This window comes from Amia ocellicauda, chromosome 22 (assembly GCF_036373705.1).
Source record: "Amia ocellicauda isolate fAmiCal2 chromosome 22, fAmiCal2.hap1, whole genome shotgun sequence".
Classification (NCBI taxonomy): domain Eukaryota; kingdom Metazoa; phylum Chordata; class Actinopteri; order Amiiformes; family Amiidae; genus Amia; species Amia ocellicauda.
In genome coordinates, this window is record NC_089871.1 from 16,855,616 (window position 1) to 16,873,383 (window position 17,768).

Consider the following 17,768-nt stretch of genomic DNA (forward strand, 5'->3'; position numbering starts at 1 on the left):
TGCAGTTGATGGAGATTTGTGGGATGCACATCCAGGGCACGAAGCTCCTGTTCCACCACATCCCAAAGATGCTCTATTGGGTTGAGATCTGGTGACCAGTGGGGGCCAGTTTAGTACAGTGAACTCATTGTCATGTTCAAGAAACCAATTTGAAATGATTCGACCTTTGTGACATGGTGCATTATCCTGCTGGAAGTAGCCATCAGAGGATGGGTACATGGTGGTCATAAAGGGATGGATATGATCAGAAACAATGCTCAGGTAGGCCGTGGCATTTAAACGATGCCCAATTGGCACTAAGGGGCCTAAAGTGTGCCAAGAAAACATCCCCCACACCATTACACCACCACCACCAGCCTGCACAGTGGTAACAAGGCATGATGGATCCATGTTCTCATTCTGTTTACGCCAAATTCTGACTCTACCATCTGAATGTCTCAACAGAAATCGAGACTCATCAGACCAGGCAACATTTTTCCAGTCTTCAACTGTCCAATTTTGGTGAGCTTGTGCAAATTGTAGCCTCTTTTTCCTATTTGTAGTGGAGATGAGTGGTGCCCGGTGGGGTCTTCTGCTGTTGTAGCCCATCCGCCTCAAGGTTGTATGTGTTGTGGCTTCACAAATGCTTTGCTGCATACCTTGGTTGTAACGAGTGGTTATTTCAGTCAAAGTTGCTCTTCTATCAGCTTGAATCAGTCGGCCCATTCTCCTCTGACCTCTAGCATCAACAAGGCATTTTCGCCCACAGGACTGCCGCATACTGGATGTTTTTCCCTTTTCACAGCATTCTTTGTAAACCCTAGAAATGGTTGTGCGTGAAAATCCCAGTAACTGAGCAGATTGTGAAATACTCAGACCGGCACCTTTTGGCACCAACAACCATGCCACGCTCAAAATGGCTTAAATCACCTTTCTTTCCCATTCAGACATTCAGTTTGGAGTTCAGGAGATTGTCTTGACCAGGACCACACCCCTAAATGCATTGAAGCAACTGCCATGTGATTGGTTGGTTAGATAATTGCATTAATGAGAAATTGAACAGGTGTTCCTAATAATCCTTTAGGTGAGTGTATATATATATATATATATATATATATACAGTGAGGGAAAAAAGTATTTGATCCCCTGCTGATTTTGTATGTTTGCCCACTGACAAAGAAATGATCAGTCTATAATTTTAATGGTAGGTGTATTTTAACAGTGAGAGACAGTGGGCAAACGTACAAAATACTTTTTTCCCTCACTGTATAAGATTACAGAGATGATAAAATTCATGAAGCCTCCCAGGTGAAATGTTCAATTGTCTGTGACAGAAATAAATTAAGGATTCCATAAAAATGGGACAGTCTGTCAATCTGGAGAACAAGCTGCTGCAGCTATAAACTCATCCCATTTTTGAACTGTATGAAACTGGTAAGGACCTTGCTACTTTTGGTTATTTTTATATATGGTTTTCAACTGCTGCCTTTCAAATATATTGCAAACGTTAATGAAAAATGTTATGAGAATTATTTTGAATATGCATGTGGGTGTATTTTGTTTTTGCTACGATGTATGTATTTTGCATGCCACATGGTTTTACTTGAAGTGAACCTGAAATTGTATATAACAAATCTAGGGCACTGCTTTGGTTTATTGTAAATTAATTGCAAAGGATGGGTATTTAAAAAAACTTCTGCAGTATTTTATTTTCTTCAGTACATGTTTCCCACGCAGAATCTAATTTGTAATTGTGGGCCTCAGTGTATGCGTATTTTACATTGCCATTTCTTTTTTTTCCTCTAAGAAAAACCTGAAATGCTGTGATTTTATTTTATTTCAGATGAATGCTGAAACATGCAAGATGGCTGAAATTATTTCTGCTTTTTATTTTTGTACTTATCTAGGTACAATGTTTAATATTTTTTAAGGAATATGTACAAGTGATTCATCCCTTTTGTTTTAAACTCACCCCATTTCTGAACTGTAGGAAACTGATGAATGCTGATACATGCAAGATGGCTGAAATTCTTTTTTATTTTTGTACTTAAACAGCATAAACCGTCACAGCAGAATCACTTCGTGGGCGTGCTTTTTAGACAACCCAACCCTATAAACTGTACAGGAGTTGTGGGACCAGCCAACCAGACAACGCCTGTTACATGTACAAGCATAAGGCAATGTGTATTACTAAGAGTGTGAATCACTGCATCACCTTGTATTTCAGTAAAGTGCAACATTGCGTTCACTTCAGAACCACATATTACAAGGTATTTGTCACGTACCATGGGCACAGGAACAGGGGAACCCAGCTGCGGTGCTGCTGGGATGGTCAAGACAGGCGGGGGTTGGATACTGGTCCACTATCTCAGCATCTCATACAGAAAGTACATGTTTCATTGTTAGAATGGAAGTACAGGCCTACTGCGTGACCATTCATAGGTGTTTTTTCTTATGCAGCATTCTCAAGCCCCATGGGTTATGATCCTCCACTATAAGACACCAAAGTGCTGACCTGGACTTTCTATGCATTGACCTGGTGTTACGATCATAGTTAGATCACTGCTCACGGGACAGGGTGGCGCAAATCATCCAAAATGTCAAAAATTATTCATAATGTGGAATAACTCTTCATCACTGTGTTATATTGGTCACAGAATGATTAATTTGTTATAATGCAAAATGGACTTGGAGGTCTACTGCTGTCAGTCATATCCACTAAAAGGCTACAGAAATGAAAAGAGTAGTTTTGCAAATAAAGCATTGACAGGACCCAGTTTAGGAAATGATACAGAAGACACCTGGGCTTTCTTCAGTGCAATGTGATTATTTATTAATTGGAATAATACATTGATGGACATTGAAGGAAGGAGAAGGCAAAGCCCCCATTATACTCCATGCCACAGAATGTGGTCACACCAATGGGATGACTCCGTTCTGGCTAACACCACATTCGTCGCCTTTGTCCTTGGCCAGACGAAGGTAGCCGTTTTCTCCCCAGCTGGTGCCCCAGCTGGAAAAGAGCAGAACAATGTTACTGTGGGGCAGCACTGACAATGACAATTTTAACCTGACTTGTCTTGCCCCTTCACCACCACAAAACAACTATTTCTAGCTCATCAACAAAACTAGGACCAGAGGACAAGTCAATTAAATTGAAGTGGCAGTCTAAAATTAGAAACACAGATCTTAAAAAAGCAGCTTGATTATGGTTTCAAATAAATACGAATAATGCATGATTTCTCAAGTGTCCCAAGCTTTGCAAGCCTAAATGAATTTCATATATGTTTCTTGGTATCTCACACGCACAGTGCATCTAATTTTCGCAAGCAATTCCTGCCATGGCATTGAAATGTCATTGACCAAGTGTAAATGCCAAGACAGCAAATCTTACTTAGGCTACAGTATGTTTTTAACTTTTTCTGTCTCCATGTTCTCACATATACCCAGGGATCAAGTTGCCTCAGAAATCGATTTGAATATGTCTTGGCTTGCATATGTTTTACTTTTCAATGAAGTACTCCAAATCCCACCACATTTAATTTGTTATTTAAAACAATGTTATCATTTAGACCATCTAATTACTGATTAATTGAAGTTTGCCCAAGGTCTTGCACTTGTTTTTGCTCCAAGGATTACCTTGAGAATACCTGTCATTCTGGAATCCCACTTTAAGAGACATACGGACTGAAGTAGCAAGTTGAGTTTACATACAGCCTCTCAAGACGGAATTATCACAAGGGGTGGAGGAGGACAGAGATTTTTCTCAGTGTCTACTCCTGTCAATTACAAGATATTATCATTGTCACTGCTCTACGCAGCCAATGCCTTAAAGGAAATACAGTAATTTTAAAGTAAATGATAGCTCACCTGTTCTTGATGATCCAGTAATTGTCAGTTCCTGCAGTACCAAATCCAACCAAGACCACGGCATGATTCTTTTTCCAATTGGTACACTTGGGGTCATAGAAGACTCCTGCAAGAGAATCAAGGCGAGAACTGCAGTGCTGGAGAGGAGTTTAGGTTAAATAAAAGTTTATGAATCCGAGTGTTCATTCTCTTTAGGTTGCTCACAATAATGTCTCACATGGAGACTGAATGCAGGTTTATCCTCACAGAGATGGCCCAGCTACTGGGATACACAACAGCATGGGTCTTGGCATAGAACCTCGAGACCTCCCAGAAATGTCAAAGTATTAACCACACTCTGCCTCCCAGATTCCCCACGTCCACTCTTCCATTGGTGTAGAGATCCAGACTGAAAAGGCAGCTCACCATTCTGGTAGAACTGGAAATTGCGGGTTGTGGCATCAATGGTGATTGCGACAGGCCCAATGGTGACCAGAGCATCTTCCAGAGCCTGTTCATTGCCAGTGGGGAGGGACATCCAGTCCTTCACTGTGGCAACAAACTTGCTCTTGTCAGCAGTACAGTTTTGTTTCTGCAAGTGGAGAAAGAGAGGAGGAGAACAGTGAATTGTGTCATGTGTGAGCAGCCTCAGTACACCTGTGACACCCCGATCCCTCACCGTCATAGTGTAGAGGTAGGTGGCCTCAGCCTGGATCCCTCCATTGGTTTTAATGTATTGATAAGCCAAGAAAGGTAATCCTCCATAGCAGCCCCTATTTCCAGAGTTCCCGGAGCAGTCCACCAGTTGCTGTTTGCTTAAAGGGATCAGTTGGTTTGTCTTCTTCATCCACTGAGCTTCCAGAGCTCCTGCAGCACTGAAGGCCCAGCAGCACCCACATGAGCCCTGGGAGGGAAAGAGATGAAAACACAAGTGATGAGTTGGGCATGAGTCAAGGGACTTTAAGCCTCATCTTATTGTACTTAAGGCAGCCATTGATACGGTTTGAAGGAGGAAAACAACCTGGTAGGACCTACCTGATTCTCAACTGGAGTAACATAGCCCAAGGTCCTGTAATCAATACTTGTAATGGTAAGATTGCTAGCCGCCTTGCGGAGCTCTTCAGCCGTCAGCTGATTTTTGCTTCTCGTGTTTGCCCTGGACATGGTGACCTGAGTCAGGTTCAGAAACTCTTCTGGGGTCTGAGGGACAGGAGAGAAAAAAGAGTGAGCCAGAGACAGACTCACAAGCTCAGCAGGGAGAAGTACCAACATTGTCAGATATGCAAGAGATCAAGGATAAAGAAGGTGCTCACCAGGTCTCCAAATTGGTTCATGCCCATTACATATGTCTCCTTGCGCTCTTTGAATCTCTGATTGTGCTCCTCAATGGCTCTGTAGTTTGCTTCCCAGATTTCTCTTCTCTTCACATCCCCAACCTGAAACAAAGCAACCTCTTCAGAAGGAACTCATAGGGAATACATTCCCAAAATCCTGCTTCAGCTCCCCCTACTGACTGCAGAGAGACACCTGCCAGTGTCTCCATCTCTACTCCAAGCAGGAACTGCCATCAGAGCAGGGGAGTTACCTTCAGTGCAATTAAAGTCCTGTGCACTAAATTTGAATTAAATGTAAAGTGAATTATGGAGTGCTGTATTTTACACTCAATCAATGGAGAGCCAGCTTGATGTTTGGGCTTGTAATGTCCAATACCCACGGACTAAAGTAAATTCACTTTGCTTCTGTCATACAGTATGACAATCAGATAAGTTACACATATCAGTCTTGACAAAAATATTTTCTTTAAGAGTTACAGTGTAACATCTGAACACCAGGGGAACACCACATCCTACAAGTACTGTACAGGTGAGAACATTTACATAGTATACTGAGGGCTCTGCTTAGACACATGAAACGTCTGCACAAGTTGCAATAGAAAATCTAATTAAAAGCACATAGTTTCATGACACACATTTGAAATTATAGTATGAAGGTTGACACTATTCCAGTCTAAAGTAAAGTCATCACTATCAATGACAATTCTCCACACTGTCTGCCTCTCTCACTCACCCTTGTCTCGGGTTTCTGGAATTTTATTCTCCAGTTCTCCCACTCAGAGTCCAGCTGAGGGTCCAGGCAGGTGACCATATTGATGTAGAGAGCCACAGAGGCCAAGACATAAACAGCTTTCATGTTCTACCTGCTGTGGAGGAACAGAGAGACACAGACACATGCTGTCTTAGATGAATCCATCTGATATTGCTCAGATATTTCATTTGGGGAACTTTTGACTGCATAGATGAATATTTATTGATGGCATGTGAGACACACAATCTGATTTTGCTCACACTTAAGCAAGACAGGGACCCAATGAGTTTCCTCACTATTAAGATCATTTAAAACATGAGATGAATACAGATCCAGCCTTTAGCAAATGCTTGAAAAAATCTCACAGCATTATCCAGGGTATTACAGTGGACCCTGCATATGTGACTTGTACCCACAATCCTACACAGCCCAAACACAAGGTAACCATACTAGTATAATTAAAGAATGTGTTAGCATTAATTTGCACTGCAACAGAAATGTGTTTCTGAAATTGAAGATCAAGTAGAACAGTGCATGGGTCTCTCACCTGTGTGTAGTCACAGTATGTGCAGTGTCTTCTCTTCAAGTGAGTGTCTTGCTAGTTCAGAGGTATCTCTGCTGCTGGATGCTGACACTTTCTAGGGTTGGACTTTTATACAGTTTTGGAGAAGCCCAGTTAAGTCACACATTCATCCAAAACAAACATTTTAGTCAAGGAGACAATTACTTGACTTAGTGACAATCTCAGGATGGGTGTAGATAGTTTTAGGGGCTTGATTAATTTTTAAAAGCAAACTCATCACAAACTGAATGGTCTTATGACCATCCAGAATCAATTATTCTTGAATTAAGTATTGTATGTTTTCTTGGGATGAACCACTAATGGGTTAACATTAAAGTCTATAGAATGTGCACATTTGTAATATAGGCTGAGAATCAGAGAGAGGTTATTATCCATCGGTGAATTAAATTAATCTGTGAGGGAACTAAGCAGAGCAGAGCAAGAGAAATACATAACTGAAATTGAAAAGAAGCAACAGGAATGGTAGTTCAAGCTTTGCTGTCACAGATGGAGAACACTTTTATCAATTTGATATTGTTCTGGATTTCGAGGAAGGTCAAACAAAATGACTCAGGACTGAACCTAGAATTATTTCTTAGTTACCGATTTCTTTGCATTAGTGATTTATTATGATCAACTTTTCAAATTGATGCTTTGAAATTATTTCTGACACTCTGGTTTGGTAAAACTTTGATGCAATTTGGATTTAGACTGCTGTGCTTGGACTTTACATTTCAACTGTCTTTGTAAAAATATACATTCACACAGCTGTGTTCAATTTCATCCATACAAATCCTACTTGTGTTATAATTATCATAGGTATTTATTTAAATGGACCTTTAATTTAATCCTTATGTCCCTGTATTTTAATTGTTTGGGTGATTCATTTAATATTCTTTGTCTGTATTTTTGACGTTACAGCAGGAAAAACATGGAAGGACAGGAATGAGATGACCTCTTTCCAGGGGAAATCTATAAGATTCACATGATAGTAGAATACCTCATCAGTGGAGTTTTGTGACTTCAGCTTGCTTATGCAACACTAACTTCCTGTTTAGTTTTGAGTTTCTTTTTATACGTTTACTCTTTTTCTTAAACAGTTACACAGAGATGTAACATACACAGAAACCCACAAGTCTTTTAGGCCAGATACAATATGAAATGCATCAATTCATCATTTTTGGATGAGGAATATGCCACTCCTCCATTCATAGTGACTCTTAATACCATACTTAGCCATGTAAAGAGTTTACTGTGCCGTCTTAACAGCTTTAGTTTGCAAACAATTACTTCTGGTAAGGCCATTACCAGGCAGAAGAGCCATATTTGTAACAAATCTCAAAGATCAAACCCTCCCTTTAAAAACACATTGTGGACAATTTGGATTTACTTAATACTGCTGTACTGGTCTGTGTATTACTTGAACAAACAGCCCACCTGTCTGATTTTGCCTGGATTAGCAATCATAAACTGATTTGGCTTCAATCCTTGATTGAAAACAACAGAACTTAACTTTTAGTTTTAATAATCAGAATAATGTATATCTTACTATGAGTTTGAAATCAAGATGTTCCCAGATATCTGTTTCTAAACCTGAACACTTGCTTATTTTGTTGTGTAGGAAATGATTGTGCTGGCATATGTTTCAAATGCTTGTGAGTTTATGTACCTTTAAGGAGAATATAAATACAGTGTGCTTATGAACTCAAAATTAGGCACCAGTCTATTTCATCCCATACCAATGATCATTCCTTAGTCCTGATATTAGTGTAGGTCAGCTGTAACTGCATTGGCTACTGTTCTCTGATGCATTTGGAGGAGATGTGGAGCCACCCAGTGAGGACATTTTGCAATGAATAGGGTGGTTTATGTTTTGGTGAAGCAAGAAAAGTGGAGTGATCCAAGCATCCTATCTAGTCTTTTTAAATGTTCCCAAATTTTCAGCTTCAGCAACATCGCTGGGGAGTTTGTTCCAGATTGTAAACAACTCTCTGTGTGAAGAAGTGTCTCCTGTTTTCCGTTTTGAATGCCTTGAAGCCCAATTTCCATTTGTGTCCCTGGGTGTGTGTGTCCCTGCTGATCTGGAAAAGCTCCTCTGGTTTGATGTGGTCAAGCCTTTCATTATTTTGAAGACTTGAATCAAGTCTCCTCTGTTCCAGGATGAAAAGGTTCAGCTCAGGTCCCTCAGTCTCTCTGTAGGACATTCCCTTCAGATCTGGAATAAGTCTGGTTGCTCTCCTCTGAACTGCCTCTAGAGCAGCGATATCTTTCTTGAAGTGTGGAGCCCAGAACTGTACACAGTATTCCAGATGAGCTCTAACTAGTGCATTGGACAGTCTGAACATTACTGCCCTTGTTTCAAATTCTACACTTTTGACAATATACCCTAGCATTTTGTTTGCCATTTGTATTGCTTCCCCACATTGTTTGGATGGAGAAAGTGAGGAGTCCATGTAGACTCCTATGTCTTTCTCATGGGTTACTTCATCTAATTCTATTCCTCCCATAATGTTATTATAGTGGACATTTTTGTTAACTGCATGCAATACCTTGCACTTGAATTTCATCGGCCAGGTGTCCGCTAACAACTGAATATTATCTAAGTCCCTATGAATAGCCTGTGCTGCCGAGATTGTATCTGCTGAGCCACTTATTTTAGTATCTAACTGGTCCATTTATTGTGGGTTTCAAGTTAAAGTGCTGATGGGCGTTTCATGGTTAATTGCAATGTGTTACGCTTTTGTTTCCTGTTCCTATTTTGTTTCTTATCATTATGCTCTCTATATTATTGTAGGTTCATGTACATCGTGTTGTAATCCTAACTTTATCAAACATGTCTATTCACGACGATAGCTCCGTCAGTGACGTGAAAAAACACTTGGTAAGATCATTAAAACAAAGTATTAAACAACAAGGCGTGATGCATAAGACGCTCCTTTGCCCTTTGCATGGCTACAGGTAAACGGCAGCTCATCTCTATTTAAAAAAACTAAGACCATGTAAACCCGAGAGGGGCATTTCATCTGTGACTCGAGCATAGTGTTTTGAGTGAGGTCAGAACACACGTGTCAAGGATATGTATGCTAGATTTCATGTAAATATGATGGATATAAGTGTATATTGCTACATGAGGCCTGCACTACCATGCTAGCAATGAAACATGTAACTTCTGTTTGAGACGCTGAAATGGTGGATCACTTCACACTTTTGTCCTGGGCTCCTCAGCTTGTGTCACAAGAACTAACAATGTTAATCTTCCCTTTCCAACCCAACCTTAATCATCTATCTGTAACACAGCAAAGTTTGTACCACATACTTCACCACTGAAATAAAACTTAGTGGGATCCTTGACATTTTCCCAAGTCATTGTTCTGTTAGAGTTCTAGATTAGGACTCCTAAAACTACAAACACCTTTCCCACTAGATTGAAGCAGATTCATCTTCAGCTTGACCTACATTTCAGCAGAACATGTGTCTAAAAGACAATGCTGGAAACAACTAATTATGTAAATTATTGAGATGAATAAGAGATTAATAAGAATTTCACAGTTGTTTTTATTTATATAGACTTATCTCCAGCATGTGCGTATCTATAATAAAATCATATTTTATTTTTAAAGATACATATTTTGTCTGAAGTCAATTGTCTCCACTTTTCTTGCTTCACCAAAACATAAACCACCCTATTAATTGCAAAATGTCCTCACTGGGTGGCTCCACATCTCCTCCAAATGCATCAGAGAACAGTAGCCAATGCAGTTACAGCTGACCTACACTAATATCAGCACTAAGGAATGATCATTGGTATGGGATGAAATAGACTGGTGCCTAATTTTGAGTTCATAAGCACACTGTATTTATATTCTCCTTAAAGGTACATAAACTCACAAGCATTTGAAACATATGCCAGCACAATCATTTCCTACACAACAAAATAAGCAAGTGTTCAGGTTTAGAAACAGATATCTGGGAACATCTTGATTTCAAACTCATAGTAAGATATACATTATTCTGATTATTAAAACTAAAAGTTAAGTTCTGTTGTTTTCAATCAATGATTGAAGCCAAATCAGTTTATGATTGCTAATCCAGGCAAAATCAGACAGGTGGGCTGTTTGTTCAAGTAATACACAGACCAGTACAGCAGTATTAAGTAAATCCAAATTGTCCACAATGTGTTTTTAAAGGGAGGGTTTGATCTTTGAGATTTGTTACAAATATGGCTCTTCTGCCTGGTAATGGCCTTACCAGAAGTAATTGTTTGCAAACTAAAGCTGTTAAGACAGCACAGTAAACTCTTTATATGGCTAAGTATGGTATTAAGAGTCACTATGAATGGAGGAGTGGCATATTCCTCATCCAAAAATGATGAATTGATGCATGTCATATTGTATCTGGCCTAAAAGACGTGTGGGTTTCTGTGTATGTTACATCTCTGTGTAACTGTTTAAGAAAAAGAGTAAACGTATAAAAAGAAACTCAAAACTAAACAGGAAGTTAGTGTTGCATAAGCAAGCTGAAGTCACAAAACTCCACTGATGAGGTATTCTACTATCATGTGAATCTTATAGATTTCCCCTGGAAAGTGGTCATCTCATTCCTGTCCTTCCATGTTTTTCCTGCTGTAACGTCAAAAATACAGACAAAGAATATTAAATGAATCACCCAAACAATTAAAATACAGGGACATAAGGATTAAATTAAAGGTCCATTTAAATAAATACCTATGATAATTATAACACAAGTAGGATTTGTATGGATGAAATTGAACACAGCTGTGTGAATGTATATTTTTACAAAGACAGTTGAAATGTAAAGTCCAAGCACAGCAGTCTAAATCCAAATTGCATCAAAGTTTTACCAAACCAGAGTGTCAGAAATAATTTCAAAGCATCAATTTGAAAAGTTGATCATAATAAATCACTAATGCAAAGAAAACGGTAACTAAGAAATAATTCTAGGTTCAGTCCTGAGTCATTTTGTTTGACCTTCCTCGAAATCCAGAACAATATCAAATTGATAAAAGTGTTCTCCATCTGTGACAGCAAAGCTTGAACTACCATTCCTGTTGCTTCTTTTCAATTTCAGTTATGTATTTCTCTTGCTCTGCTCTGCTTAGTTCCCTCACAGATTAATTTAATTCACCGATGGATAATAACCTCTCTCTGATTCTCAGCCTATATTACAAATGTGCACATTCTATAGACTTTAATGTTAACCCATTAGTGGTTCATCCCAAGAAAACATACAATACTTAATTCAAGAATAATTGATTCTGGATGGTCATAAGACCATTCAGTTTGTGATGAGTTTGCTTTTAAAAATTAATCAAGCCCCTAAAACTATCTACACCCATCCTGAGATTGTCACTAAGTCAAGTAATTGTCTCCTTGACTAAAATGTTTGTTTTGGATGAATGTGTGACTTAACTGGGCTTCTCCAAAACTGTATAAAAGTCCAACCCTAGAAAGTGTCAGCATCCAGCAGCAGAGATACCTCTGAACTAGCAAGACACTCACTTGAAGAGAAGACACTGCACATACTGTGACTACACACAGGTGAGAGACCCATGCACTGTTCTACTTGATCTTCAATTTCAGAAACACATTTCTGTTGCAGTGCAAATTAATGCTAACACATTCTTTAATTATACTAGTATGGTTACCTTGTGTTTGGGCTGTGTAGGATTGTGGGTACAAGTCACATATGCAGGGTCCACTGTAATACCCTGGATAATGCTGTGAGATTTTTTCAAGCATTTGCTAAAGGCTGGATCTGTATTCATCTCATGTTTTAAATGATCTTAATAGTGAGGAAACTCATTGGGTCCCTGTCTTGCTTAAGTGTGAGCAAAATCAGATTGTGTGTCTCACATGCCATCAATAAATATTCATCTATGCAGTCAAAAGTTCCCCAAATGAAATATCTGAGCAATATCAGATGGATTCATCTAAGACAGCATGTGTCTGTGTCTCTCTGTTCCTCCACAGCAGGTAGAACATGAAAGCTGTTTATGTCTTGGCCTCTGTGGCTCTCTACATCAATATGGTCACCTGCCTGGACCCTCAGCTGGACTCTGAGTGGGAGAACTGGAGAATAAAATTCCAGAAACCCGAGACAAGGGTGAGTGAGAGAGGCAGACAGTGTGGAGAATTGTCATTGATAGTGATGACTTTACTTTAGACTGGAATAGTGTCAACCTTCATACTATAATTTCAAATGTGTGTCATGAAACTATGTGCTTTTAATTAGATTTTCTATTGCAACTTGTGCAGACGTTTCATGTGTCTAAGCAGAGCCCTCAGTATACTATGTAAATGTTCTCACCTGTACAGTACTTGTAGGATGTGGTGTTCCCCTGGTGTTCAGATGTTACACTGTAACTCTTAAAGAAAATATTTTTGTCAAGACTGATATGTGTAACTTATCTGATTGTCATACTGTATGACAGAAGCAAAGTGAATTTACTTTAGTCCGTGGGTATTGGACATTACAAGCCCAAACATCAAGCTGGCTCTCCATTGATTGAGTGTAAAATACAGCACTCCATAATTCACTTTACATTTAATTCAAATTTAGTGCACAGGACTTTAATTGCACTGAAGGTAACTCCCCTGCTCTGATGGCAGTTCCTGCTTGGAGTAGAGATGGAGACACTGGCAGGTGTCTCTCTGCAGTCAGTAGGGGGAGCTGAAGCAGGATTTTGGGAATGTATTCCCTATGAGTTCCTTCTGAAGAGGTTGCTTTGTTTCAGGTTGGGGATGTGAAGAGAAGAGAAATCTGGGAAGCAAACTACAGAGCCATTGAGGAGCACAATCAGAGATTCAAAGAGCGCAAGGAGACATATGTAATGGGCATGAACCAATTTGGAGACCTGGTGAGCACCTTCTTTATCATTGATCTCTTGCATATCTGACAATGTTGGTACTTCTCCCTGCTGAGCTTGTGAGTCTGTCTCTGGCTCACTCTTTTTTCTCTCCTGTCCCTCAGACCCCAGAAGAGTTTCTGAACCTGACTCAGGTCACCATGTCCAGGGCAAACACGAGAAGCAAAAATCAGCTGACGGCTGAAGAGCTCCGCAAGGCGGCTAGCAATCTTACCATTACAAGTATTGATTACAGGACCTTGGGCTATGTTACTCCAGTTGAGAATCAGGTAGGTCCTACCAGGTTGTTTTCCTCCTTCAAACCGTAGCAATGGCTGCCTTAAGTACAATAAGAAGAGGCTTAAAGTCCCTTGACTCATGCCCAACTCATCACTTGTGTTTTCATCTCTTTCCCTCCCAGGGCTCATGTGGGTGCTGCTGGGCCTTCAGTGCTGCAGGAGCTCTGGAAGCTCAGTGGATGAAGAAGACAAACCAACTGATCCCTTTAAGCAAACAGCAACTGGTGGACTGCTCCGGGAACTCTGGAAATAGGGGCTGCTATGGAGGATTACCTTTCTTGGCTTATCAATACATTAAAACCAATGGAGGGATCCAGGCTGAGGCCACCTACCCCTACACTATGACGGTGAGGGATCGGGGTGTCACAGGTGTACTGAGGCTGCTCACACATGACACAATTCACTGTTCTCCTCCTCTCTTTCTCCACTTGCAGAAACAAAACTGTACTGCTGACAAGAGCAAGTTTGTTGCCACAGTGAAGGACTGGATGTCCCTCCCCACTGGCAATGAACAGGCTCTGGAAGATGCTCTGGTCACCATTGGGCCTGTCGCAATCACCATTGATGCCACAACCCGCAATTTCCAGTTCTACCAGAATGGTGAGCTGCCTTTTCAGTCTGGATCTCTACACCAATGGAAGAGTGGACGTGGGGAATCTGGGAGGCAGAGTGTGGTTAATACTTTGACATTTCTGGGAGGTCTCGAGGTTCTATGCCAAGACCCATGCTGTTGTGTATCCCAGTAGCTGGGCCATCTCTGTGAGGATAAACCTGCATTCAGTCTCCATGTGAGACATTATTGTGAGCAACCTAAAGAGAATGAACACTCGGATTCATAAACTTTTATTTAACCTAAACTCCTCTCCAGCACTGCAGTTCTCGCCTTGATTCTCTTGCAGGAGTCTTCTATGACCCCAAGTGTACCAATTGGAAAAAGAATCATGCCGTGGTCTTGGTTGGATTTGGTACTGCAGGAACTGACAATTACTGGATCATCAAGAACAGGTGAGCTATCATTTACTTTAAAATTACTGTATTTCCTTTAAGGCATTGGCTGCGTAGAGCAGTGACAATGATAATATCTTGTAATTGACAGGAGTAGACACTGAGAAAAATCTCTGTCCTCCTCCACCCCTTGTGATAATTCCGTCTTGAGAGGCTGTATGTAAACTCAACTTGCTACTTCAGTCCGTATGTCTCTTAAAGTGGGATTCCAGAATGACAGGTATTCTCAAGGTAATCCTTGGAGCAAAAACAAGTGCAAGACCTTGGGCAAACTTCAATTAATCAGTAATTAGATGGTCTAAATGATAACATTGTTTTAAATAACAAATTAAATGTGGTGGGATTTGGAGTACTTCATTGAAAAGTAAAACATATGCAAGCCAAGACATATTCAAATCGATTTCTGAGGCAACTTGATCCCTGGGTATATGTGAGAACATGGAGACAGAAAAAGTTAAAAACATACTGTAGCCTAAGTAAGATTTGCTGTCTTGGCATTTACACTTGGTCAATGACATTTCAATGCCATGGCAGGAATTGCTTGCGAAAATTAGATGCACTGTGCGTGTGAGATACCAAGAAACATATATGAAATTCATTTAGGCTTGCAAAGCTTGGGACACTTGAGAAATCATGCATTATTCGTATTTATTTGAAACCATAATCAAGCTGCTTTTTTAAGATCTGTGTTTCTAATTTTAGACTGCCACTTCAATTTAATTGACTTGTCCTCTGGTCCTAGTTTTGTTGATGAGCTAGAAATAGTTGTTTTGTGGTGGTGAAGGGGCAAGACAAGTCAGGTTAAAATTGTCATTGTCAGTGCTGCCCCACAGTAACATTGTTCTGCTCTTTTCCAGCTGGGGCACCAGCTGGGGAGAAAACGGCTACCTTCGTCTGGCCAAGGACAAAGGCGACGAATGTGGTGTTAGCCAGAACGGAGTCATCCCATTGGTGTGACCACATTCTGTGGCATGGAGTATAATGGGGGCTTTGCCTTCTCCTTCCTTCAATGTCCATCAATGTATTATTCCAATTAATAAATAATCACATTGCACTGAAGAAAGCCCAGGTGTCTTCTGTATCATTTCCTAAACTGGGTCCTGTCAATGCTTTATTTGCAAAACTACTCTTTTCATTTCTGTAGCCTTTTAGTGGATATGACTGACAGCAGTAGACCTCCAAGTCCATTTTGCATTATAACAAATTAATCATTCTGTGACCAATATAACACAGTGATGAAGAGTTATTCCACATTATGAATAATTTTTGACATTTTGGATGATTTGCGCCACCCTGTCCCGTGAGCAGTGATCTAACTATGATCGTAACACCAGGTCAATGCATAGAAAGTCCAGGTCAGCACTTTGGTGTCTTATAGTGGAGGATCATAACCCATGGGGCTTGAGAATGCTGCATAAGAAAAAACACCTATGAATGGTCACGCAGTAGGCCTGTACTTCCATTCTAACAATGAAACATGTACTTTCTGTATGAGATGCTGAGATAGTGGACCAGTATCCAACCCCCGCCTGTCTTGACCATCCCAGCAGCACCGCAGCTGGGTTCCCCTGTTCCTGTGCCCATGGTACGTGACAAATACCTTGTAATATGTGGTTCTGAAGTGAACGCAATGTTGCACTTTACTGAAATACAAGGTGATGCAGTGATTCACACTCTTAGTAATACACATTGCCTTATGCTTGTACATGTAACAGGCGTTGTCTGGTTGGCTGGTCCCACAACTCCTGTACAGTTTATAGGGTTGGGTTGTCTAAAAAGCACGCCCACGAAGTGATTCTGCTGTGACGGTTTATGCTGTTTAAGTACAAAAATAAAAAAGAATTTCAGCCATCTTGCATGTATCAGCATTCATCAGTTTCCTACAGTTCAGAAATGGGGTGAGTTTAAAACAAAAGGGATGAATCACTTGTACATATTCCTTAAAAAATATTAAACATTGTACCTAGATAAGTACAAAAATAAAAAGCAGAAATAATTTCAGCCATCTTGCATGTTTCAGCATTCATCTGAAATAAAATAAAATCACAGCATTTCAGGTTTTTCTTAGAGGAAAAAAAAGAAATGGCAATGTAAAATACGCATACACTGAGGCCCACAATTACAAATTAGATTCTGCGTGGGAAACATGTACTGAAGAAAATAAAATACTGCAGAAGTTTTTTTAAATACCCATCCTTTGCAATTAATTTACAATAAACCAAAGCAGTGCCCTAGATTTGTTATATACAATTTCAGGTTCACTTCAAGTAAAACCATGTGGCATGCAAAATACATACATCGTAGCAAAAACAAAATACACCCACATGCATATTCAAAATAATTCTCATAACATTTTTCATTAACGTTTGCAATATATTTGAAAGGCAGCAGTTGAAAACCATATATAAAAATAACCAAAAGTAGCAAGGTCCTTACCAGTTTCATACAGTTCAAAAATGGGATGAGTTTATAGCTGCAGCAGCTTGTTCTCCAGATTGACAGACTGTCCCATTTTTATGGAATCCTTAATTTATTTCTGTCACAGACAATTGAACATTTCACCTGGGAGGCTTCATGAATTTTATCATCTCTGTAATCTTATACAGTGAGGGAAAAAAGTATTTTGTACGTTTGCCCACTGTCTCTCACTGTTAAAATACACCTACCATTAAAATTATAGACTGATCATTTCTTTGTCAGTGGGCAAACATACAAAATCAGCAGGGGATCAAATACTTTTTTCCCTCACTGTATATATATATATATATATATATACACTCACCTAAAGGATTATTAGGAACACCATACTAATACTGTGTTTGACCCCCTTTCGCCTTCAGAACTGCCTTAATTCTACGTGGCATTGATTCAACAAGGTGCTGAAAGCATTCTTTAGAAATGTTGGCCCATATTGATAGGATAGCATCTTGCAGTTGATGGAGATTTGTGGGATGCACATCCAGGGCACGAAGCTCCTGTTCCACCACATCCCAAAGATGCTCTATTGGGTTGAGATCTGGTGACCAGTGGGGGCCAGTTTAGTACAGTGAACTCATTGTCATGTTCAAGAAACCAATTTGAAATGATTCGACCTTTGTGACATGGTGCATTATCCTGCTGGAAG

General features: G+C 39.9%; 2 protein-coding genes across 4 annotated transcripts; one reads left to right on the top strand and one right to left on the bottom strand.

The window, feature by feature from the left end:
* Positions 1-2,783: 2,783 nt before the first annotated feature.
* Positions 2,784-6,533, bottom strand: LOC136717912 (procathepsin L-like). 2 transcript variants are annotated; one of them, XM_066695485.1, is made up of 8 exons: positions 6,461-6,533; positions 5,896-6,028; positions 5,142-5,264; positions 4,864-5,028; positions 4,508-4,732; positions 4,255-4,420; positions 3,850-3,955; positions 2,784-2,992 (listed from the first exon to the last, which is right to left on the bottom strand). In XM_066695485.1, the coding sequence occupies exons 2-8, from the start codon at positions 6,016-6,018 to the stop codon at positions 2,893-2,895; spliced, it is 1,008 nt and encodes a 335-aa protein (XP_066551582.1). In that variant the 5' UTR covers positions 6,019-6,028; positions 6,461-6,533; the 3' UTR covers positions 2,784-2,892. The 2 variants fall into 2 exon arrangements, with proteins under 2 accessions (XP_066551582.1, XP_066551583.1); XM_066695486.1 differs by having other exon boundaries at positions 5,896-6,025; positions 6,461-6,527.
* A 5,427-nt stretch (positions 6,534-11,960) lies between these two features.
* LOC136717879 (procathepsin L-like) lies at positions 11,961-15,710 on the top strand. Of its 2 annotated transcripts, none has more exons than XM_066695432.1 (8): positions 11,961-12,033; positions 12,466-12,598; positions 13,230-13,352; positions 13,466-13,630; positions 13,762-13,986; positions 14,074-14,239; positions 14,539-14,644; positions 15,502-15,710. In XM_066695432.1, exons 2-8 carry the CDS (start codon positions 12,476-12,478, stop codon positions 15,599-15,601), a joined length of 1,008 nt encoding a protein of 335 aa, XP_066551529.1. In that variant the 5' UTR covers positions 11,961-12,033; positions 12,466-12,475; the 3' UTR covers positions 15,602-15,710. The 2 variants fall into 2 exon arrangements, with proteins under 2 accessions (XP_066551529.1, XP_066551530.1); XM_066695433.1 differs by having other exon boundaries at positions 11,967-12,033; positions 12,469-12,598.
* The last annotated feature ends 2,058 nt before the right edge of the window (positions 15,711-17,768 follow it).